General features: G+C 40.3%; 3 protein-coding genes across 8 annotated transcripts; all 3 read right to left on the bottom strand.

Moving 5' to 3' along the window:
• Nucleotides 1–575: 575 nt before the first annotated feature.
• noxo1a (NADPH oxidase organizer 1a) lies at nt 576–6,028 on the bottom strand. Its single transcript, XM_077557576.1, has 8 exons — nt 4,619–6,028; nt 4,461–4,541; nt 4,313–4,376; nt 4,043–4,226; nt 3,227–3,417; nt 3,031–3,144; nt 2,818–2,935; nt 576–1,860 (listed from the first exon to the last, which is right to left on the bottom strand). Exons 1-8 carry the CDS (start codon nt 4,682–4,684, stop codon nt 951–953), a joined length of 1,728 nt encoding a protein of 575 aa, XP_077413702.1. The 5' UTR covers nt 4,685–6,028; the 3' UTR covers nt 576–950.
• A 3,604-nt stretch (nt 6,029–9,632) lies between these two features.
• On the bottom strand, nt 9,633–14,763 carry gid4 (GID complex subunit 4 homolog). Its single transcript, XM_077557584.1, has 6 exons — nt 14,390–14,763; nt 13,836–13,895; nt 13,418–13,525; nt 13,237–13,338; nt 13,000–13,130; nt 9,633–10,735 (listed from the first exon to the last, which is right to left on the bottom strand). Exons 1-6 carry the CDS (start codon nt 14,612–14,614, stop codon nt 10,672–10,674), a joined length of 690 nt encoding a protein of 229 aa, XP_077413710.1. The 5' UTR covers nt 14,615–14,763; the 3' UTR covers nt 9,633–10,671.
• A 163-nt stretch (nt 14,764–14,926) lies between these two features.
• On the bottom strand, nt 14,927–23,792 carry drc3 (dynein regulatory complex subunit 3). Of its 6 annotated transcripts, none has more exons than XM_077557580.1 (13): nt 23,728–23,792; nt 23,029–23,225; nt 22,841–22,957; nt 22,364–22,530; nt 22,109–22,273; nt 21,885–22,004; nt 21,691–21,802; nt 21,418–21,593; nt 19,386–19,514; nt 19,170–19,240; nt 16,091–16,214; nt 15,897–16,028; nt 14,927–15,823 (listed from the first exon to the last, which is right to left on the bottom strand). In XM_077557580.1, the coding sequence occupies exons 2-13, from the start codon at nt 23,207–23,209 to the stop codon at nt 15,728–15,730; spliced, it is 1,590 nt and encodes a 529-aa protein (XP_077413706.1). In that variant the 5' UTR covers nt 23,210–23,225; nt 23,728–23,792; the 3' UTR covers nt 14,927–15,727. The 6 variants fall into 6 exon arrangements, with proteins under 6 accessions (XP_077413706.1, XP_077413705.1, XP_077413704.1 ...); XM_077557579.1 differs by lacking the exon at nt 23,728–23,792 and adding an exon at nt 23,618–23,658; XM_077557578.1 differs by lacking the exon at nt 23,728–23,792 and adding an exon at nt 23,544–23,642.
• Between the last annotated feature and the right edge of the window lie 57 nt (nt 23,793–23,849).

The following is a 23,849-nucleotide window of genomic DNA, read 5'->3' as shown; positions in this document are numbered from 1 at the left end:
GTGGATTAGTGTCTTGAATTTTTCTTTATCCATAAAATGAGGACATCTTATGAATGAGCATCACCCGTGTCTCTTACACTTCAGCTGGTCTGGGATCAGGCAGAAAGGTCACAATGCAATCCTAATGAAATTAATATAACAGAGCCAATGGTAGTTTACATAGTGGCTCTCATATTTGACTTTTTTTTTTCTCCTGGTGCCATGGGGTTGACTGAAATATAGGGGAAGCTAAAATAGAAAAATAATTTGTAAATGCAGTATATTTTTAGAATATCAAATAAAAATGCTGACGGGGCTTAATTGGGGCTACTGTCCGACGGGGTTGCACAGCTTGCATTCATGCAGCTGCCCAGGGAAAGGTTCACAACTGCATATCAAGGAAATGAAAATGTGACCTTAGTTGTGTAGTGGTTCATATAGCTGACTTGAGTGCAGCTAGTGTGAGATGTGTTCCCTGCTGTGAAAGGACTTCAGAGTTTCACAATTGTGGATTGGAATGAGGAAATGATCTGAACCAGTTTGTCCCTATGGTATGTCATTGTTCTCTTTGGTAAGCCATGTAACGCCACTCCGCATTTGATCACCGTGCTTTTATTTGGTTCAAAGCAAACAAACCACATGACACACGCCCACAGTCCTTTTTTTTTTTCTTTTTTTTTTGCATTCTTAATGCAAGCTACATTTCTTTGGGTACATGTCTAAATGCATACATGTAGTTTTCCACTATGGAAACTATACCCTGAAGCCACTGGAAAGACTTGAGTGATTCATGTTCGTGACAATAATTAGCTTCAAAGGTGCTAGCAATCTTTCTAATATAATACACTAAATACATTTCAGCAAGTTGGTTTGATGAGTCAAGGTGTTGGTGGGACTTCATTCAATTTGCAGTTGAACACATTCCGCTGCATTGTAATTGTCTGATCTGAATTGTCCGACATTGGCTTCCTCTACCGAGTTTGTATGGGAGCCGGCGCCGGGCTGGGAGATCTGTTTGCGTTCTTGCGGGTAATGGTTGTGCAACGGCTCAGGATCTCATCGGTCTGCGGCCTGGGTGGCACCTTGGGTGCTGAGACGCTCTTGAAGATGTTTGGGTCGGAGACGGCGGGCGTCATTTTGCCCTCTTTTGCACTTTGTGGACTCAGTGTGTTCCTAGCCATTGGTGAAGGGCTGCGTCTGTGGCTCAGGCGGTAGTCGTCTGTGCTCATGCTCAGGCTGATGATGGTGCTCGCCGAGGACGAGCTGAATTCGTCGCTGCTGCTGCTGAAGTCGCTGTCACTTGTGAACTCGAGCTCACTGTCACCAATCAGGCTAAGCGGAAGATCGCTATCTATGTCATTCTCCACCATGATGAAGGGCGTCGGGACGTAGCTGGCGTTGGGAGGTGAGGTGTGGCTTGCATTGGGGAGTGAACCTTGTCTTTGGTTGGAAGGTGAGACGTGGCTTGCATTGGGGAGTGAACCTGGTCTTTGGTTGGAAGGTGAAGTGTTTCCTGGATTGGGCAATGGTTTTGGATTGGGAGATGGAAGACGTCTTGTATTCGGAGGTGGAGCAGGTCTCGGCTTGGGAAGCGAGGCGGTGGCTGGCTTGGCGGTGTACGGGGGTGGGGCAGGTGGGCTCAGGGCCTCGACAGATCTAGACAGTTGCCTGCTCAGGGGTCGGAGGGGGTTGGGGGAGGCGGGCCTGGTCGTGTTCAGTTTTAGCAGGTTTTCTTGAGAGCGGCTCAACTGTGGCTGTGTTGCCAGGTTGGTGGGGGAGAGAAGGACGGGGCTGCTGCGCTCGTGGTGGCCTCCTCCCGTGCGGCCATAGCTTGGGGGCTTCAGGTACATGCTGGGGATGTAGCCGGCCTTGCCTTTGTGTCTGTAGAAAAACAACGGTTGAGTTAAATTCTTTAAAGGTCGACAAAGTTCCAGTCAGATATAGATAAGTAAGTACCCATGTACCAAGTCCATGGCAGTCTGGTGCAGGTATGTTCTCAAGACAGTCATAAATGTCAAGGTCACAAGAGCGGTACCTTCAAAGGTGCTACCCAATAGCAAGCCATTGTGCCCCTTGTGTCCAAATCTGTCTCTTGAGGTAGAATTGATGTAAATGTATCTGGCATTCCAACTTATTTGTGGATTCTAAGGTAACTGTATTTTGTCCATGGCCAATGAGAAAGATCTCATAAAAGTCAAGTGTCTAGTGTACAAAATCAGTACCTTTTGAGTGTGCCGAGCTCAATGAAGGTACAATCCATTTTCAGCATGTTTGTACCTGGTATTTGTCAGCAATTATTGGACTTTTACAGTTTGAATGTTGTCCTTGACCAGTGGGGTATGGATACAATATGTTCCCAAGTCCTAAAATTCTTGTTCCAGGGATACAAAAGCAGTACCTTTTGAAGGTAGCACCCCACTGACAATCCATTGCAAGGGAATGCCAGTTTGGGTCCCTTATGCGTTTGGTATTGATAGTGAAACTCCAAGATGACCGTTTGTACCTTGTCAATGGCAAAGTACAGGTGCAATGATATCCATAAACCCTAATCCTTCATAAATATATCCTCCATTATAACCCTAAAATCCTAGTCCTTTGGTAGAGGAAGCGGTACCTTTTCCAGGACCAAAAACGGACCCTAAGCTGTAAAAGTCCCAAGTATCAAGGGTACAAAAGCAGTTCCGTCTTTGGGTACAGTGATAGTCTCAACCCTTCAAGCTACAAAATGTCAATTGTTATATAACACTACCATCCGAATGATACTCATTGTTTAGTACAAGGCACGATAACCCTAACGCTGTTGAAATTCTCATGGAAAAGGTTGAAAATTGAGAATACCTGATGAGCCACCAGCCGTTTTCCGACTTCTGCAAGACCTCCACAGAGGCACCAATGCTCACTGTTATTTCATCACCTTTGGTGGATTTGTAGCTCTTGGTCACGGTGTAAAACAATCCTGATGGAGATAGAGTCAAACTTAGGGATGCGTTCAACGCATTTGAGAAAAGGGCAAGGTGTCTCCAGGGGTTGGTGGTGGGTCTGCACTTGTACCTCTTTCCGGAAGTCCATCAATATCGTCCCCTTCCGGTTCGTTGTCCGTCCTCTCCAGGTACGGAGCAGGAAACCAAGCCATGCACTTGTCGTCATTTTCCACAAGCCACCAGCCTGAAGTCAGACACAAACAAAAACATCAGAATCGGATATTTGTTTCGCTTTCTTCCGGAGTTGCCAAAGCCACTCGGCTCACCTGCTTTGTCCTTGATGAGTACGTCAACTTTTTCATCCAAAGCCACTTTGAACGGCTTGTTCTTGGTGTCCTTGGTCTCGTAGGGGGCCACACACCTGTAAGTCTCCGTGGCAAAGGGCTGGGTCACATTGCTACCCTGGCTGAAAACTTGCTCTTGTTGAGCTTGGGTTTCAGGGGGGGTGATTATGATGCTGAGGGGGAAAGGAAAAACTGGATGTAAATATGGTGCAGAACCAGACCCAAAACATGACTGGTATGTTCAGTGAAGACTTTAAATTGTCCATAGGAGCGAATGCTTGTTTTGTCAATATGTGCCTTGCGATTGATTGTCATCGCGTTCGGTGTGCACTCAAAGTCAAAGTCAACTGGCACTGGTTCAAAAAAAAAAAAAGGGCTGCTGGGAAAAAGGCCTCGAGCTAAGGTGCACTACCATCCTGCTTGATCACTTGTCATTAACCTTGCCTGTAATTATTCAACAATGTCTCACTTGACATGCCTAGTGCTCCAGTGAGAGCTTGGAATTTTGAAATGTACTATTTTGAATGTTTAAAAATTAGATATTTATGTGCGGAATTTTTAATTTCAGCAACTGTGTTTACCTATCGTAAGATTCAATAAAAATGTATTGCAATGTTAAAGTTGAATACAACTGAACTACTCCTCTTTTTTCTCACATACAGCTCTTCACAATCAATTTGTCTTTCTGTTTGGATGTCTCGAAACCTCGGCTGTTACTAATTAATCTTGACGTTCACTTCAGCCGTGGTGCACACTTTATCAGTCGGCCTTGTGTGCCAATGAAACAAAGTTACGCACCTGTTCCTGGAGTACTCTGGCTGCAGTTCCTCATTTTTGGGGTGAAGAAACTGGATGAGGTGCACCGACTGGTTGACTTGCGGATCACAGCTCAGCAATTCGTTGCAGTACCTCTGCAAGGGCTTCAGGTAATTCAGGGACTTAGCGCTGCCATTCTTCTGTCCTGCTTTGGCCTTTTTTGTGACTAGAAGCGTACGTGACACTTGGGTTAGGCTCTTAGTCATCTAACACAAAGGCTGAGTGAATGTGAAGAACAAATACGGTGCGTACCTTTGAATTTAGGCACAATTCTCTCCGATTTCTTGGTGCCGGGGAACGCTTTCTTTATCAGCTTCTGTAGAACAAGCCAAAGTGACATATTTAGCTGCTAGTGCAGCATGAAGTATGTTGATATATTAAAGATGTGTCTCGCACGTACATGCATTTTCTTGAAGTCCTCAACAGTCCTGTAGATGACAATTTCTTCCTCGTCTGACCAAAGCACTGAAGTGATGTACAGCTGGAGGACAAAAAAAAACGTCACACGTTGCAACTTTTCCCTCTCAGGAAATTCTCCAAGAAAAATTGATGTCTTACATTTTTCTTGTCCTTCTCCATCACGCCGGTTAAACGGATACTGATGGGGTACCTCTGCGACGACATGGCAAGTCCAAAGTCCAATGACTAAGCCCAGAGCAGCAAAATAAGAAAGCGACCGCTTCCGTTTAGTGTTTGACAATGCAACACACGGATGCTCCGCTGGCTCATTTATACACGCGCCACCTGCGCAGGTGTGGCTGCTTGACACAACAGCAGCATTTGTGACACTTAAGGGAAAGTCCAACATTGCACCAACCCCGCAGCACGTCACAAATAGGCCAATTGGTAAGATGGAAAACATAGGCGGCTGCATTCGCCAAAATGAGGTAAAAAGAAAAGAAAAAAATAAAGGGCTATGACAAAATCAATACATATGACCTGGAACCTGTACAATTCAACTGACAAATATATTTAGAAAACAGAATAATCTTTGTTTTGCACATTTGTGATCAAATTGTAGTACTACAGAAAATTAAAATAGCCTATAAAGATGCACTGAGATTATTTCTCAATACATCCTTGATGGACTAATGCAGTGATTCCCAAAATGCGTGTCCTAGTTGTATGTGGGTACCCTCACACATTTTGGAATGAAGGGCTAGTGCCATTTTTAAATTTAGTCCCAGTTTTTGTAATTTCAATCACACTTGTTAGTTATTAATCATAGTTAGTCAACCTCATCCCATTTTTATTTAGTCACCTTTTAGTCGACTATAAATCGAGCATTTTAGTCCAAGAAAACACAATTTCATTCATCTAATTTTAGACAACAGAAACTGTCAACATTTTAGTCTAGATTTAGTCAGGATAATCATTTTACCCTTTTACAATTTTTGTCAGCAGATAATATTGAACATTTCCATCTAATCTAAAACAACTTCACATAAAATGTTTTCTCATCTTTTTGATTTGAAACAACTTCATACACAATTACAGTATATCAACAAGTGGCCATTATGACTCCATGCTACAAGCTAGCAAATTAACTAGCATTAGTTAGCAGTCGGGATTAACATTGTTTGAACATTAGCCTATAGCTGTTGCATTAATGTTACGTTGCACTCCGAGCTGCAGATTTGAAAGAGGGTGTGTCACTGTGTGTTAGTGACAGATTAGCAGACACAGGATTTTACAAAAATGATCATTTTCATCTCGTTTTTTGTTTGTGAACTAAAATGTCCATAGATTTTAGTCCAGTCTTTATTAAGTGAGCTAAATTTTCGTCTCGTCTTTATTAGTCGACAAAAACTGCATACTGATTTAGTCCCAATTATTGTTTATTAACGGGGTTTTAGTCTAATTTTCATCCGGTGAAAAATATGTGTTGATGAAAACATTTTTATTTAGTTTTCGTTAACAAAACGCTACTTGTAGCTATGCTACAGCCTTTTTAAAACCAGTTGTTTTGTTTTTTTCATTCCAGTTAAGAATAGTTGAATTTTGATTTAAGGTTGCATGTTGCTGTGATATTTACACTGTCCTCGAGTTTATAAATATATATATATATATATATATATATATATATATATATATATATATATATATATATATATATATATATATATATATATATATATATATAAAGCTGATTCGTTAAGTGACTGAATAGCAGTGTGAATTACAAAAAAAACTAAATGGAATGAATACTAAAAATCATTTTAATAACTTTTATTTCCATGCATTCAAGTGGGGAAAATACACATTCTAAAAAAAATTACATTTAATTGGGTGGATTAACCAAAGTTTGGTTACCAAACCCAGTATCAGGTTTTGCTTCAGTGTTTTTGAAGCATTCCCACAAGTTCTCTATGGGGTAAACTTCTGGGTATTTGGTTGGCCACAGCTCACAATGTGTGCTTGCTATGTAACGAGGATGTTGCTCACTTACCGAAGCGATTGCTTCACTGAAATATTTGTAGGTGGATTTCCTCCTTCCTTTTTGAATTCAGGCTTGAGGTCGTGTCAAGCACACTTTCCACAGCCCGGATACTACGTAAAAGGATCATCCTCATTTCATCAGTGCAAAAAATGTTTCATTTGTCTTGAAGCCAGTCTGTTGTGTTGTTGCACAAACTCTTCAGCATAGATTTTTCCCTCCCATGTCTCTCAAGTTAAAGTCACCGTTTGAAACCATTTTAGATCATTTGTATAAGTGTCTAATCAATATTTTAATCCAATTGCAATAGTCTCCAATTTTTCAAATGTTGTGCTGCCAAAGTTAAAGCGTTAACTCATTAATCACTAAAAAATGATCGCATTAATCATGTATTAATGCAGATTATTCACACTTTTAATTTTGACAGCGGATGGTTATGTGAAAGGTAGCGCAGGTTGTGTTTGAGCAATAAACATAACTACATACATTAAAGTAAAGCATTTAATAAATGTTTGCGTGTAACATACAGAATATTTGTTCATTTCAAAATATGTGGTTCATTTTTTTCCCCATTTTCAATTATGCAAGTAATCAACCGGTTAAAAAAAAAGTAGAGGATGAGCAAGTGCAGTGGCTCAAAAACTGTGTTGAAGACGTCCTCATAACATTAAATGTCAAAATAATTAACAAATAATAGGTGCTCTTTAAATTTGGTGGGCAAAAAATTTGATTAAAAAAAGCTTTTTCAATTAAGTCATTAATCATGATTAATCCAAATTTGATGTAATTAATCTGATTAAAATTTTTAATAGTTTGACAAAATGACAGCTCTAGTTACACAATAACTAGCATGTGTGACATGCACTGCCATTGTCATTAACAGGGTTTGATTCCGATTTGTTTCCTTCAGGGATGGCCTCGCTAATTACATGCAAATGAATTTTTTAAACTCAGGTTTGCATAATATAAATTGCAATGCACGTCATAACTGAGGAGTTGTTTTTTTTATTTTATTTTTTTAAAAGCACAGCTACTTACCAAATTCTTGGCAATGTAAACAACTGACCTGCTGATTTATGTTAGTATTTCAAACAGAACTGTACAAAAATGTGATTACATAACAACCCACAACGAATACTTATTCCAAACGTCTTTTGTTTTAATTGCACGGCATGTCACTTGAAAATCTTTGCACAAGTCCTGGCACACATGGACAATAGTTGTATGCACTGTGTCAGGGAATCTCCCTAGCATCATGTTGCCAAGGAACTAAGTTGAAGTGAGTTGAGGAGCTTTATTTCACACACAAGTAGATCTAAGTAGCACTTTTTGTACCACCTTGTGGCATAATGGTACCAGTTAAGCTTTGTTTCAACAAATGTAGTGCTGTAACATCTTTGTGCCATGACATACTAAGACTAAGACTATTCTCGGTTGCTTTCCTCAGTGTTTATTCCTTCTTCTTTTGCTGCCACAACAGAATACATGCACAACAACCGACGTAACAACAGAGCATGATATGCTGCAAGAAGCGTACCTTTGTTTTTATCAAATCTTCTTGCCTGTCTGATTGATCAACTTGGCTGACTTCAAACAAACTGGAGCAGGATTAGTCATTTCAACAGAGCCAAAACAACCACCACCACAACCTACTCCTCCTCAGCGCCCGACGCTTGATTGAATATTCCATGTGGTTGGAAAAGTAGCGGCGCATTATAATTAAACTATGATTAAACATTTACATAAGACTCTTGACAAAAAAATGTGTTTCCTTCCATGTGCTTAAAATGGCAGCTGTGGTTTAAGTTGCATAACGATGCGAGTATAAATAAACCTTTAATTAGTGACACACAATAATTAGGTGTGTAAAATTAGATGCCACATAACGTGACTGACATTTAGTCATGTTTAGTTGTTTTGGTGAGGACTTCCGAGAAATGAAAGGTCTACATAAATACGCAAGCTGCTTCCTGCTTCTTGTGAGAGGCTACATTGAAACCATGTTGACGTCTTCCCACGTTCGCCTGTTTCCATGGCTACGGCACGTACACGTTGGAAATATTCAACAATTCAAATAGCTGTTGTTAATAAATCAGCTTGGGAAACTGCAATGCTTGCTCACTATTTAGCGGCGAAGCACTTCAGATTGAACATAATGGTTTAAATAAATACATATTTCTATTCCATTTTCCATTAACTCATGAGGTAGAGCATCCAGTGCCGGATGGTGAGAATGTTTGATGGTGGTCGGAGTGGCTATAGGCGCACACTGTGGCCACACTTGCGTCAGTCTGCCCCAGTATACCACCAGTGTGAATGTGTGAGTGCATGAATACTATTACATAATAAATCTGATACAATATTATTATTATAACACCTCATGTTCCAGCTCGTGGGAGTGGCTTTCCAGATCTCAACAGTTGTATAGATGTCTCAGCTTTTCTTAGAGGATAAAGAATATGACTGAATACATTCAATTGAATGCCTTTGACGTGTTGCTGCACTGTTTTTGACAATTACCAAATCACGTTAAAATTCGAGGAATGTCTCAAGTCGAATTTATCCCACTCGAAGTGTCCTAGTTCCGCCCTCATTTTTTCATTTCATTTATTTCAGGGAACAACTTACAGTTGAACACAGGAGCAACTCATACTGCAGTTTCATAACATGAACAGCAACAACAACAAATATATATATATATATATGATTTTGCCTGAAAGGGAGAAAACTTACCCTCAAACCGTTTGAGGCAAATGTAAATTACTGAGTGGGAAAAATCCCATTTCCCACTTTCCTCAAATGCAGCATTTTTCCTCAGTGAAACAACGCTCTCTGCTCATTGAAAAGCAATGTACTTTGGATTGTTGTAATGTGACTTGTAAGGATTATTTTTGATTTGAAAATGTGATAAAATTTACATTTAATCTTTAATAAATGTTATTTCCGCAAACATTAATAGAAGGACAACTTACAAACTTAAGTCGTTTGTCTTCCTTCCCATCTTCACTCACTGTACGTTCAAATGCTAAAGACATGCAGTGTGTTGCTGCCATCTAGTGGACACAATGGCACGAAAGTCAGTTCAAATGGAAAAGAGCTTCATATTGGGGCGGGGGTGGTGGTAGTTTTTACACGTTGGCAAAAAGGACGTTTTTATTTCTCAAATGTACTTGTTACATATGAGTCCACCATTTTTCAATGTGGTGTATTCCATGAAACTGTTATACAAGGTGCATTTTGTCATCAATTATAAATGCATTTTATTTCGAGGCACTGATAAGTTTGGAATACTTTTTCAAATTTGTCACTTTTCCAAAGGCGCATTGCTCTTTACTGATTGTTTCATAATATTTCCAAATAAAATGCAACCTCAATCTTAAGCTTTCCAAAAACTGACCATACATCTCACCCTCAATTTGTTCAAGTAACTTTCCCAACCAGGCAAGCAAGCCTTTCTTACATCTACTTGTGTAATACGGATACATGAACCGGATTATAATTACTTTGCACTCGTCATCGATATATGCCAACTTCCCTGACCAAAAATAGTGGCGCAACTGGAATGTGACATTACATGTTTGGATTTAAAAAAATACTCACAATTATATATGTATATTTAAAATAAAATAAAAACACTGTATGGTGCTTTCTCCACGGCTGACTTGCATAGAGTTAAAAAAAAAAAAAAAACATTTGCCATGTCACAATCTGGAAACAAGGGATTGATCATCAATGAGGGATGATGGTGGTGGTTGATCTTCATTTAAAATCAATGTTATACTGTATATTGTTAAAGAAATCAGATTTGACTTAAAACCAACTTGTCATGGCTTAGTTGCTTCAACTTAAGGGAAAAAAGTAAAAGTAGGTTGTTGTAAAACAATTAAAAACGAAATCAAGCCATATTGGCAAATTAGAGGTGGACGTCATCAGGTCTTCCGGCCACTGTGAGACCTGTTCATCGTGCCCATTGGCCTTCGCGTCTTTCTTTCGGTCTTCCACAGGAGCCAGGGAGCGCCTTGCAGTGTGGGGGATACCGAGTGGGATCCAGGCTCCATTCTGGGCAGCAAGTGGCTCTCTCGCCATCCTTAGTGATTTGTTTTTGCATCCCATTGAAGACCAGGGTGGCGCAAGCTGAGCCCTCCTTGACAAACACATTTGTTCGTCATCTTTTTCAGCGGAATTCATAAATGGGCATACTGTGCTCTCGGACATGGTTTAGGTTGAGTGACTGATACCTGCAAGAGAATAAGAGAGGCAGACAGCTTGAAACATCATCACTGTCGGGCAGAATTCTCTACTCTGCAAAACCACTACTTTCCAGATAATATACCCAGATACCCCTTTTTTTTTTTTTTTTAAACAGACTTAATCAAATGTATTGTATCTAACTGTCTAAAACAGGGGTGCCCAAGTTCGGTCCTCGAGAGCCCCTATCCAGCCTGTTTTCCATGTTTCTCTCCACTAACGCACCTGATTCATGATCAGGATTGTTATCAGGCTTTTGCAAAGCTTGCCGATTAGCTGATCATTAGATTCAGCTGTGCTGAAGGAGGCAGGCATAGAAAAGAGGCTGGATAGGGGCTCTTGAGGACCAAACTTGGGCACCACAGGTCCAAAAAAACAACAACAAAACAATCCAGACGTTAAATCTTGAGGCAACATAATGTAGCACGACTCCCACAGAGTGTGTTTTTTACACCACTTTGAAACATATTAGACTTCTTATCAAGCTATTTTCAATACTTGGAATGGGTTTATAATAGGGGTGGGTCGATGCGGGAAACTCACGATTAAATTCTGTGATGATATGTGGCCCACGATAACATCACGATGTCTATGATATATTGTCAGAAATGTCCTCAACAATATCATGATTGATTCAGTATGTCAGTGACGGTGGAAACTTGCAGACTGTTCTTCTAAGCCAGTAGTGTTGTCTAGACATCAATTATTCACCACTGCTTATACAGTACTTTACTCTCATTTAGGTGATTAGCGCCCCCACAAACAGGACAGGAGACATTAAGTACTGACGGTGGCAGCAAAGGATCACAAAAGTCACAGGTCAGATCATAGATTTGAGTCACAGATCAATTTGTTTTTCAGATAAAAAACAACACCCAAACAAGATAAATAGTACATTGCCTTAATTTATTTTATAAAACACTTTAAAAAAAAAATTAAAAAACAATTCAACTCAAAATGTCTAATGTGGCCATTTAGGAACACAACTTTATGTGCAATAAGAGGCAGAAACATTCAACATACACAGTCCATGTATAAAACAACAAGGTATTAATGGCTTCAAGTTGTGTTGCTAAAACCTAAACTGCTACATTTTGACATTTTGAGTTGAATGTTTTTTTTTTTTAAATTTTGTTAGCAAAGGTGTTTTCTAAAATAAAATGAAAACAAAGCTAAACATTAAAAAAAAAAAAAAAAACTTTTTTAAATAACGAAAATTCCCTTCCTTAAAACATGTAGAGTGAATTACAAAGTAGCCTAGGTCCAGGATATTGGAAAAGAAGTAAAGAAAGCAAGCCAAGTAACAGCTGTCACTCATTTATTGTTGCCAGCTCTTTTTTGCGTTTTGCACTTCAGGGCCACCGTACCAGCCAGGCATCTGTTGCTAATGCTATCACTAGCTGCTAGCCACTAACGTCAGGGACTTGTGACTTATCATACAATGACAGCGTAAATTAACTAGCGGTTTCTTAGCGTTCTAAATTAGCTATTATATATACTTTCGGGATGGCATTATAAAAATGTTGGTAGAAAATATGTAAGCCGAAACGTCAAACTGAAGGCAAGCAGGCGGTCACGCTGCCGTGCAGGCCGACTTCAAAATAAAAGCCCACCAAGGCTATTGCATTCATTGGCATCAATAATATATTATTTGGTAAACCTTTATTTTGAAGTTAGCCTTAGCGTAGGCGCCGCGGCGTGCTACGTTGAGTATGTTTCCAGCATCCTTGACATGGTCTGAATGATGCAAACGCAAAAAATGAATGACGGGATAAATTCGTTATGTGCATTGCATTGGTGTGTTGTCATAAAATATCAATATATTTATTGCAACAGAGAGCACAACAATATATTGCAATATTGATTTTTTTTTATAACCAGTAGTTTATATAGTTTATGTGAAAAAAAAGTAACAGACAGAAAAAAAAGTGCCAATTTGGGAAAATAATATGAAATTGACCATGTTTGGACTTACAAGCTGCGATAAGAAAGCAGTAGCTGGGTTACTAATAGAGATGGACAAGATGTTGTGAATCAAGTCAAGTCAGTTTTGCTTGTTTACAAGGGGAGCACAGTGAGTGTACTAATACGTAGTTAGCATGTCTGCTTCAAAGTTGTCAGGTTTGAATCTCATCTTGGGGACCTGTGCTTGCATTACAGTACTATACTTCTCTAAGTATAGTATCCATCCATCCTATTAGTTTCCTTTTTTCAGAAATATTGAAAATAAAATAATAATAACATGGCGACTGACCATTCCGAGCTCCTGTGGTAATAGTAACCCTCAATAGTGGCTGTGGACTTCTGGAAGCAGATGTAGTAAAAGCCAGCAAAGGAAGCACCGCTGATGTCCTTGATGGTGTGATCGGGAACCAGGAACTGCTCCTTTTTATGCGGGAAACATAAAATACAGGCTCAGACTTCCAAATTCACATTTAGGGGGAAGAAAAGGAAGTTGTAAAGGGTCACCAAAAACACATTGGGGACTGACTTTCCATCTCATGAAGACATAATCGCTGCGTTCCAGCGCGTCATAATCAAAGTCATCCGAGTTGAAGCTTTTGGCAACTTTATAAAAAGGCTGAAACTTGCCCTGCAAAAAGTCAATCAGTCAGACAAAGAGCGCTAATACCATGCTCCATGCTGGAGGCAAAAGGAGAATGAGGACATACCCAATGCTTCCTGTCCACGTCCTCATCAGCATCCCATTTCCTCGTTAAAAAAGGCCTCTTTCGACTTATGATTTCACCGGCAAAGAATGTTGTGAGCGTTGGATACTCCTAGTAGTCACAAAATTGAAGAAATTGTCAAGGCAAGGAGTGGATGCGAAATCTGCCATGCATGTGTTGGTAACACGTGTCAAATTACCCGCAACCTGACCTGCTGACAACATGTCTACATGCCACTTCCCCCACCCTCAAAGCATTACATAATGAAATGGATACACACTTGTTTCTCACATTCAGGTCAGGAGTGTGAACCTTAAAATAGGGAATTGCTTTCGTTTGTGTCAACTGGCCTGCGATGAGCCCCGTAAGGCAACAACAACAAAAAACTCCTTGTGTCAGCCAAATGTTCCCATTCACTCACTTCAGTCAGGCCGCTGATCTTCAGATATCCACACAAATAGGAGTCCTCTGGAGTCACATGCTATAAGAGAGAAACCATTTTGGTTAAATCTGACCTGAATAACCTATAAATATGCTTCTAAACATAGGCGATCAGCATTCTATGCTCCTCAAACGTGTGTTATTGTTTTCCATAAGCAGATGTTTGCAAATGTCTTATTTTGGTCAAACAAATATAATCTGTCAATTACTATCATTAAAAGATTAATATCATTAAAGAAGTCTCTAATAATAACTTTAATCATTAATTGCTGCACCGATTTTGCGGTTATAGTTAAACACAAAAACGCAACAAAATAAATGGAACATTTAATTACTATTGTATAATCAATCTTTCAATAAGTGGTCAGCAAACCAGGTGAGTGTGTTAGTAAGTATTGAATGTCAACCAAGCCAACGTCGACGTGCCAAGTAAGCTACCTACGTAGCAACTGCAAGCTAAAAATAATGTCACATTTAAGAGAGAGAGAAGGAGGGAAGGAAAAGACCAAGTTTAAAAGTAAACATTGCATTGACCTGCAAAACAACGTCCACGTCGTAGGCGTTCCCTTTGCTCTTCTGGTAGCCTCGAAACTGGGAGCCGCTGTACAGGAGCGACGTGGCCACGCCGGGCTGCTGCCCATTGATCGGGGCAGGCGGTATAAGCGAGCCCGGGGATGGACAGGCCGCGTCGGATGTAAGGCAGCACTCGGCTGGGACGGGCATGACGAGCGGTAACGGCTCACCGTCGGCTACCGTCATGAACTTTGAAGCAGGAGAGCGCTACCTGACAGGGGTAGGAAGGCTTGCCTGGCCTGTCGTACCAAGTCCCCGAGATCCAAAAGTTTCTACAATTTCTTCTGACTGGCGACCTCCGTTGGACTCTGAATGGAGGGTTCAGTTTCCCTAAATCTGATTGGCTGATTGCTAAGGGCTGAGTAGGCCTTTTATTGGGCACTTTAATAACGAAAGGCACCATGGGACATGTAGTAATATGACGATATACGCTACAAAAAAGGACTGACGACTTCAACCACCTGAAGTACGTTTTTACGTTGTGTTTCTCACACCATGTTAATACTTGGGCGGGCCACCCAAGTAGATTTCAGTAACATTTAATAAAAATATATCAACAACAAAAACAACGTGTCATGACCAGATATACCACATGTAACGTGGATCATAAGGTTAGAGGAGACGCAAGTGGCAGGACTGAGAACACCACGACCCTTCAGAGATGTTCAAGAGAGACAAATGTGAATGAAGAGTTCAGAATTATTCTGAGGGTTAAATATGTGTGGAAAGGCTTCAAATAATAATAATAATTCCTATATCACTTTAGAATTGATTAAACACATGCAGTTCACTTAATATTTAAAATAATGCAAATAAAGTAATTAATTGAGTAAGAGTATGCAATTAAGCCATTTTTACTTAATTGATCAGAAAATGATTATTTATTCAGTACAAATAATGTATCCGTGTTTATCTATGTCTGCAATGTATAGTGATTAGCAAGAGAATTACATTTATCTTTACCATTCTTCCACTACAGGTAGATTGATCTATGTCCACCTGTTCTCATTTACACAATAATAGCTTTAAGTTTAACTAAAAAGACGTAAGTAAATCTTTGCCATGGTTATTTTCTAATCTAAACAAAGACTTTTGCATCTTTTCAAGACTGAGAATTATAATTAGACAAAATTGCAAGGAGGAAAAACAACAGAATAAGTAAATCAGTGCAATGTACATGTATTTGTTTTCAAGGAACAAAAACCTATTCGGGCCCAATAAAATGTGTTGCGATAATCCTCACATATCCATTCAAAGTGCTTCCGCCTAGGAATTCCCTTCAGGGCCACTGTGGTTGAACTACATGAACTCTTTCAGTTGCACCCTCAAATAGTCCGCATATCTGTGGATATCTGCGATGCGCATTCGGTTCCTCTTCAGTTCTGTGTCTTCAATCTGAAACATAACATAAGCATGACATGGCCAGCATGCACACATGAGACAATCTTATGTCATTTCAATTTCTTACCCCTTTAATGAGGGCCACTTTCCAGGCCTCAGCGCGTGAAACCAACTGAGTTTCTCTGTCATTAATTGTCTGTAGATGGTTATCATGACTGGCAGCCAGAGTGTCCATCACCGTGTTTTTGTCCAAGAACAGCTACATTGAGAAACACAGGTTGCTTGTATTCGTGTATGCATTTCTAATTTTGTACAACCTACCATTCTAACATCATCTGGCAAATCATCTTCGGCTTCTCCCTTAGCCACCACCTCCAGTGTGGTGACAGCGATTTTTGTTACCTTCTGATGATGGCTGTCCTCCAGCTCTCGACACTGGACAAATGTGTGATTGAGTCAAGGACGTTAACTTACGCACAATGCCAGCCAGGGCCGGGCCTAGGTGATTTGGTGTCTAGGCGAAAAAGTTGATTGTAGCCCCCCCAGACAACTACAAGTAATACAAATAAATACAACTGTTTAGTGCAATTTGTGCTGACATTATTAACTACAAATTTTTTCAAACTATGTACAATATATTTGTGTAAGATACATATCAAAAGTAATAAAAAATAATGAGGTCAATGACGGATGCCCATTTTGTTAACAATTGACGGGAAACGTTGAAAAATTGACGAAAATTAACGCTACTTTGATGTTTATTTTTATAGACCATTCTGATTGACTGACATACATGCCTCTACCATGGGCCCGTCATTCCTCCTCCTCCTTTCGTCGCTTTTTTAATGCAGTACCTGAGGGCTTGAACCTTTTCATTGTAAAGGTTTTTGATGTATAGACAACAACATAAGCGAGCCATCCATCTATCAATAGCGCTAACACTCTGAGATTATGCGCGACCCCTACCTTTCACTGTAAACAGCAGCAGCAGGTCAGATTCAGGGTGCCAGGTCATGATCTCATATTTATTTGGACTAGAAGTCATAAACATTTTTTTTTAAATATAATATATATATGCGGTATAATATAACATATATAAATAATTCAATGTAATAATGTAAAATAAATAAAATATATATGCTCTATAACATTTTGTAGCATCCTCATTAGTGTTGGTGCATTTAGTCTGCTGTGTTTGTCCAGTCGGTGTGGGATCACTGTCTACGCTGTTGTCGAAGTCCTGCGTGGGAGTCTGTGTTTCCCGTCGCGTCAAGCTAAGCCTCGTCACAGGTAACTCGTCTTTGTTTCTAGTTGTTGTTTTGTGTCTAGTTGTCTACGTATTAGTCTACTCGTCTACGTCTCAGTCTAGTCGTCCTCGTCACAGTTAAGTTCTCCACGTTCCTGCTAAGTTCACCACATCCAGCCAAGCTTCCCATGTTCTGCCAAGTCAACCCCGGTCAAGCCAGTCCCGTTATGGCAACCAGCCTCCTCTCACTCAGTCCCCTCATGGAAACCAGCCTCTTCTCGCTCAGTCCCGTCACAGCAACCAGTCTCCTCTCGCTCAGTCCAGTCACGGCAACACTCTCTCGCCCAGCCCACTCATGGCGACCCGTCTGCCCCGTCTTCTCCAGCCACGTCTTCCCCAGTCCTCGTCCTTTCACCCATCCCCACTCCTGTCTCCCTGATGTGTCTCCTCGCCTTTGGGTCCACCCTCTCCTACGTGCACCTTTTCATGACAGAATGATCCCACCAACCAAGGACCCAGCTGGAGGCATATGGAGACTGTCCCGGCTCCACTGCAGCCTCAAGTCCCCGTCCTGGCTCCACTGCAGCCTCAAGTCCCCGTCCTGGCTCCACGGCAGCCTCAAGTCTGCGTCCCAGCTCCACGGCAGCCTCAAGTCTGCGTCTCGGCTCCATAGCAGCCTCAGGTCCCCGTCCCGGCTCCACGGCAGCCTGAAGTCTGCGTCCCGGCTCCACGGCAGCCTCAAGTCTGCGTCCCGGCTCCACAGCAGCCTCAGGTCCGCGTCCCGGCTCCTTTTCGCCTGTGCCGCTGCAGCCCCTGGCCTCTTCGCTTGTGCCGCTGCCACCCCTGGACCTTTCGCCTCTGCCACTGCCGCCGCCACTGGACCTTTCACCGCTGCCGGCGCCCCTGGATCTTTCACCTCTGCCACTGCCGCCGTCCTGGACCTTTCGCCTCTGCCGCTGCAGCAACCTCAAGTCTATTCGCCTCTGCAGCAGCCTCAAGTTTCTTTGTCTCTGCCACAGCCCTCGGCCTCTTTGTCTCGGCCGCTGCCCCAGCCCTCGGCCTCTTCGTTTTGGCCGCTGCCGCAGTCTCAAAGCCAGGATTCAAGCCCAGGTGGCGCGAGCCTATATTCCTGAAGTGATTCGTTCTTTTCTCAGTTCATTTGAGCTCAGCCACGCTCATGTCATCAATCTTTGCGAACGACCAATCAGCAGCCAGCGTCAGACACGGGCGAACTTACTCCCATGCTATTGGCGTTAGCCAACGCGGATCAGCGAGTGAACGCGTCAGTGAGTGAACGTGTTGCCATTTCCGGTTCACGAACGTATCAGCGAGTGAGCGTGTCAGTGAGTGAACGTGTTGCCTATCGTCCGGTTCAGGAATGATTCAGTGAGTGAACCTACTTTTGTTTTTGATAGAAACACACTCATACGTAGACGAACGATTCAATGAACAAATCTTTTGATCTGTTCTTTTTAATGAACTGATTCTAAAGATTCAGTTCACTTAAAATAACTGTCACGCCCATCACTAGCGCTATGGCAGTAAGTTGGTTACTCACGTCAGTTCCTACCGTCTTATGAGACCTTTTCCTGTATCCTTCAAAATACAAGTATCAACTATATTATAGTAGCACAATAAAACAACACAATTCTGCAATACAAAAATGCAAAAACAAAAATAATAGCAGGGACATTTACATATTTTATTTTAGAAAACCTGAGGGGGGGGGGGGGATATTTTATATATAGGCCTAGTTTGCCTATGCCCTTGGCCAGCCCTGATACCAGCATATCAAGGGAGACTTCAGTCAACTCAGTGTCTAAACAAGTCATTGTAAAAGTGTAGTACTAGTGCTACTTAGGTGCACAGGCTCTCTCCAGTGATGTGTTTAAACTGATGTGTGTAAACTTAGGGTTTACTGAATTCAACGCAAATACAATACAATTTACAACATTAAAACATGCAGTACAATCACACCTATTAGAATGAAGCTTGTAGTTTTGCATAAATCTGGTTTAAGCCTTTTTGTTTTAATTCAGCACGGTCTGTTTTCTTTTCCTATATTTCCTTGTCTACTGTAATATTTCCCCGCAACAACATGACATGTAAATCCCATCAACCGTAACAGGAAATGCATAGACGTGTAAAGGATATATGCCTTGAGCCGTTTCGCTGAAGCTGCCGGTCATCTCTGAGATGTTGTTGTCAAACTTTTTGATTGTTTCCTGGAAGGAGCATAATTTCAGTGAAATTCACTTACAACCTCACTTTGGCAAAGAATCAGGTCTGACATCATGGTAGTGCATTATTACTTGTCACGACCTGAAATCAAATTTCACATGTACAGCATCTGTCAATAGGTACACATACCTCCAGGTAGCTGTATAGTTGAAACTCAACTGCCATCAGGTTGTAACACAAAACGTTGATTTCCTTGAGGCAGATGTCCATCTTGCTCTTCTTTTCATCCTCTGGTGCCTCCTGCAAATCCACTGTTCTCTAGAAAAGCAACAGATATAACATACACGACTGTGCTAGCCTTAAGTATTTGCTGATTTTTTTTTTTTTAAACAGGATGATGTATACAAGTACGATGGTGTATTAGGGCCACATATAAATATAAATTTTTTTAGAGGGAGGGGGCAATATTTCGAGAAAAAAACTTGCAAATTTGCCACTTTATAAACTCGCAAATTTACTAGTTTTTTTTCTCGCAAATTTATGACTTTAGAAAATGGCAAATTTGCCACTTTACATAGTAGCAGAAAAAAAATCAAAAACTTAAAAGAGAATTACACATAGCGTACTACGACGGCGTATTAGGGCCACGTATAAATATATATTTTTTAGAGGGCGGGGGCAATATTCAGCGAAATAAACTCACAAATTTGCCACTTCATAAAGTCCCAAATTTACGAGTTTTTTCTCTCGCAAATTTGCCATTTATAAAGTGGCAAATTTACGAGTTTATAAAGTGGCAGATTTGCGAGAGAAAAAATTAAAAACTTACGAAAAATACACGTAGGGTACTACTCGACTGTTTGTGCCAATACTTTTCGGTCGGGTTTCCAAATAAGGCGATAGTAATTGCTTTAGTATAGATTAACCATATGATGTTAAGCATTCACTCTTTGAAGCAAAGTGTACGGCCACTGGCCAGCGACAAAGACGCCTCACTTTGCGAAGGTCCACACCCGGACGATCAAGCATTTAAGTGAATTTGTTAAAATGTATATTTACTTGTACAATTATGTTTCCAGAATTATTATTTACACATTCATACATTTTTTTATTTATTTTTTGTACAAGTATCTAAGTTGATGTGTCGAATCTGCTGCTCTCTGTCATTCACTAGCATTTACTTAAAGTATGCTAGCATTTGATTGGTTACAGTCAGCTGATAGGGGATCAGGAAGTGTTGTTGCTCTAGCTGTGGTGACTGACGAGTAATGTTTAAATTTAAGAATCCTGCCTTTTCATTTTAAAAACAGTGTCCCATTAATCACCAACGAATCCTCACATGATTACGCTATGTGTATTTCTCGTAAGTTTCAGAGTTTTAAGTTTTCTCGCAAATCTGCCACTATATAAAGTCTAAAATTTGCGAGTTTATAAAGTGGCAAATTTGTGAGAAAAAAACTCGTAAATTTGCGAGTTTATAAAGTGGCAAATTTGTGAGAAAAAAACTTGTAAATTTGCGAGTTTATAAAGTGGCAAATTTGTGAGAAAAAAACTTGTAAATTTGCGAGTTTATAAAGTGGCAAATTTGCGAGTTTTTTTCTCTGAATATTGCCCCCGCCCTCTAAAAAATATATATTTATAAGTGGCCCTAATACGCCATTGTACTTACATTGACATAAACAAAGCTTGCTTAAAATAAATAAGCAATCAGGTTGTCGCCAACTGTGAGTTTTTTAGAGGCTGCATTTATGTTTATGTAGAAATTTACTGCCCCAGCAGTCTTTTTAAAATGTGACGTTTACATGGTAAGTTATTAATTTGAAACATAACTATAACTTACTTGTGTTTTGTAGCTTCTTTTCCACTAGGTGTTGTAAAGGATTCTGGGTAATTTATCATTGGTTAGAAGTAAGATAAGATAAAGGTAGGTTATTTGCATTGAGTCAAAAGAAACGTTCGGCCTACTATCATTGCAGTGTCAAAGCATTATTCTATCAATGATGTGGGCCAATGTCAGCCATCTCTTCCCCGTCCCGTCCAATCCAAGAACTGTATCGGAACAATCTGACTGTAAATTGAATTTACACTGCCAGACTTCTTCAATTAAGAACCTTCCCTCAAAACTCAGAATTTTGTAAAGGTCACTGTTTTCCATACAGCTCTCCTTGATTTCATTGGATTATGTGGGCGCACCAAATGTTTCGATATTTTTGGTCCGCACCTGCTTATGTTGCATCAGAAAATCAGCCAACACTTTGAATGCTCTGCTTTGGTTGTCCGTCACATCTATACTGAGTCGACTGCAGAAAGAGTTCACCTCGACATCTCTTCGCTTATACTCAATCAAGCCGACTTCAAATAGCTGGTTGCAAAAGTCCACTAGTTGGTGCTCGAATGTAAATATGATGGGTCAAGGTAGTCAAACCAATATTTGTTATCCATAGTTACAGCTTGACATCTGTGCGGATGTGAATCCAGTAAAGCAAAGGATATGCCTCGAGCAAGTCATCCACTCCCGGCAGGCATTGTAGTTTCTTCAACTCCGTATCATTTTGGATTATGTTAGTGTACAGATAATCTCCATTCAACTGCTCCACAAAAGCATCCTGAAATAAAAAATAATAATAAAGACATGAGCAGAAGTCTTGATTGAAAAACGTTTTTTTTTATTTTTTTTATTGAACTCACCTCATGCATTTGTAGTATAGCTTCCTGTTTTCGCTTTTCTTCAGCGGCTTGTTGCGCCTGTAACTCCCCCTGGTTCATTTCCTCAATGTCAAGGTTGTACTTTGCGGAGGCCCTATTTCTCTGTACATAGATGATAGTATTCCATGCACATTGTAAAATGTTTCAATCTTACAGCAGGTACATAAATATAAACGAGTTGAGATTTCTGTCAAAATACTGCACACGTTTCTTACTATATCCTCATTGAGAAATATGTTGTTCAGGAACTTCAAATGTTGGAAATAGGCCGCAAGAAAAAGGGTGTACTTTTCCTCATCGTTCTCCTCAGGGATGGGATTTCCATCTATATTGAGGGTGAAGAGTTTCTTGAACTTTCGCAGATAGACCACCTTTAAAGTGCAGTACAGTGACTTTGGGTTAGGAAAGCATTCCAGAAAATGTACTTGCTTTTTACTTTTACAATGTGGCTATTTAGTTACATTGTTCAGTTGCTGGAGTTTGTTGTTTGCAATGCATAAAATGGTTAGTTCCATAAGTGTGTCCATGTTTTCGATGAGAGAAATTCTGTTGTTGGACAAATTCAGCACTTCCAGCTTCAGAAGACCATTCAGACCTTCAATTTTCTTGATGTTGTTAAATGACAGATCTAAGAAACAAAAGTTGACATTATTTCAAATTTGCAAATTGCCCCTATGGCCACCAGGTGTATGTAGCGTGACAGACGGCCTGGTCTTCTTTGAGGCATTGAATCGATCGCAACTAGACTACTATGGGAGCGAAGCGTTGACCGGTGACATCCTGCCATCAATCTGTTAATTTGACATTAAATAACGAGTGATTTACTCTATGGAGGGTTTTCTGCAGGTAATCAGACTTCTTCCCGTCTCCCAAAAAGAGCGCATGTTCAGTTAACTGAAGACTATTGTTTTAAGGAATATAAAAGCATGTTTTCTTACTGAGCCATGTGAGGTTAACGAGATGGTCCAATCCTTCGATCTTCTTGATGAAGTTGTTGTTCAGATTTAACTTGGTTAACGAAGAGAACTTCCACAAGTGGTCAATCTTCTGGATATCTTGGGAGGAAAAACATCATTTCATGCAACACATTCAATATTAGGAACCCTGATTTATTTTTTCTACTCACTTCTGTATTCCAGACTCAATCTGCGGGCCTGATTAAAACGGATTCCCTCTTGCTTGACAATGCGTTCAGCTTCATCTTTGAGACCTTGCTCTAGTACGGCCTCCTGCAGAATCTCCTCATCTATGTAAATGGCTTTATCGTGATAACCGCTTATAGTGGATGTTTCCTTGGTGGCAGACATGACTTGACGTTATAGCCTGTTAAAAAGAAATAAAGAGTTCATCTGTATCCCAATTCGTCCAGGTTAAATGATAATGCATGTTTATAAAACTGCAACTGTTATAGCGACTACTGTAATTGGCAATTGAAAAAAGCTCCTACTACACATCATACATATCATGTGTCGTATACTGCATGTAGCGTTGTGTTTGCATTTTTAATTCACAAAAGGGTACATCAACATAGTCATTAATGAACGTGGTAAACGACGGTGACACGTGCACATATTATTTGTCTAAATTAGCGTCGCAAATACTTATTACGGTTCGTCTGAATGCAATAATTAAATGAGCTACCGGTGTTAGCACAGGATATACAAATAATGATCCACAGCAGGAAAAGTATAAGTCATAATAATAAATCACATTACACTTCCTCTTTTCAATGTTTGCAGGCTGTTACATAGCAACAACGTGTTGCGTTCAAGTAGACTCGAAAGTAACAACTCTTCGCGTCAGAGTAGCGTATACAGTATTTTACCTTCAGAGTTCAGAAATGCATTTCACGACTATAATTTTTATATTAAGTATTTTTATGGAATTTACAACACGTGAGATATTCTGAAAATGAATTGCAACCTATATGCATGGATGAAAATGTAT

Source organism: Vanacampus margaritifer, chromosome 2 (genome assembly GCF_051991255.1).
Source record: "Vanacampus margaritifer isolate UIUO_Vmar chromosome 2, RoL_Vmar_1.0, whole genome shotgun sequence".
Lineage (NCBI taxonomy): Eukaryota > Metazoa > Chordata > Actinopteri > Syngnathiformes > Syngnathidae > Vanacampus > Vanacampus margaritifer.
The sequence above is the reverse complement of the archived record's forward strand: the minus strand, read 5'-3'. Positions and strand labels throughout refer to the sequence as shown.

What these genes read in the sequence shown, in the direction of transcription:
- drc3 (XM_077557580.1), bottom strand. Translation starts at nt 23,209, where the DNA reads ATGTCTGCCACCAAGGAAACATCCACTATAAGCGGTTATCACGATAAA. An exon ending in ATTGAGTCTGGAATACAGAA is followed by an intron (nt 22,958 to 23,028) that starts GTGAGTAGAAAA and finishes TTTCCTCCCAAG; the next exon opens with ATATCCAGAAGATTGACCAC. An exon ending in CGTTAACCTCACATGGCTCA is followed by an intron (nt 22,531 to 22,840) that starts GTAAGAAAACAT and finishes TTTGTTTCTTAG; the next exon opens with ATCTGTCATTTAACAACATC.
- noxo1a (XM_077557576.1), bottom strand. Translation starts at nt 4,684, where the DNA reads ATGTCGTCGCAGAGGTACCCCATCAGTATCCGTTTAACCGGCGTGATG. An exon ending in AATTGTGCCTAAATTCAAAG is followed by an intron (nt 4,227 to 4,312) that starts GTACGCACCGTA and finishes GTACGCTTCTAG; the next exon opens with TCACAAAAAAGGCCAAAGCA. An exon ending in ACTCATCAAGGACAAAGCAG is followed by an intron (nt 3,145 to 3,226) that starts GTGAGCCGAGTG and finishes GTCTGACTTCAG; the next exon opens with GCTGGTGGCTTGTGGAAAAT.
- gid4 (XM_077557584.1), bottom strand. Translation starts at nt 14,614, where the DNA reads ATGACGGTAGCCGACGGTGAGCCGTTACCGCTCGTCATGCCCGTCCCA. An exon ending in AGATCAGCGGCCTGACTGAA is followed by an intron (nt 13,526 to 13,835) that starts GTGAGTGAATGG and finishes TGTGACTACTAG; the next exon opens with GAGTATCCAACGCTCACAAC. An exon ending in ATGTCTTCATGAGATGGAAA is followed by an intron (nt 13,131 to 13,236) that starts GTCAGTCCCCAA and finishes CCGCATAAAAAG; the next exon opens with GAGCAGTTCCTGGTTCCCGA.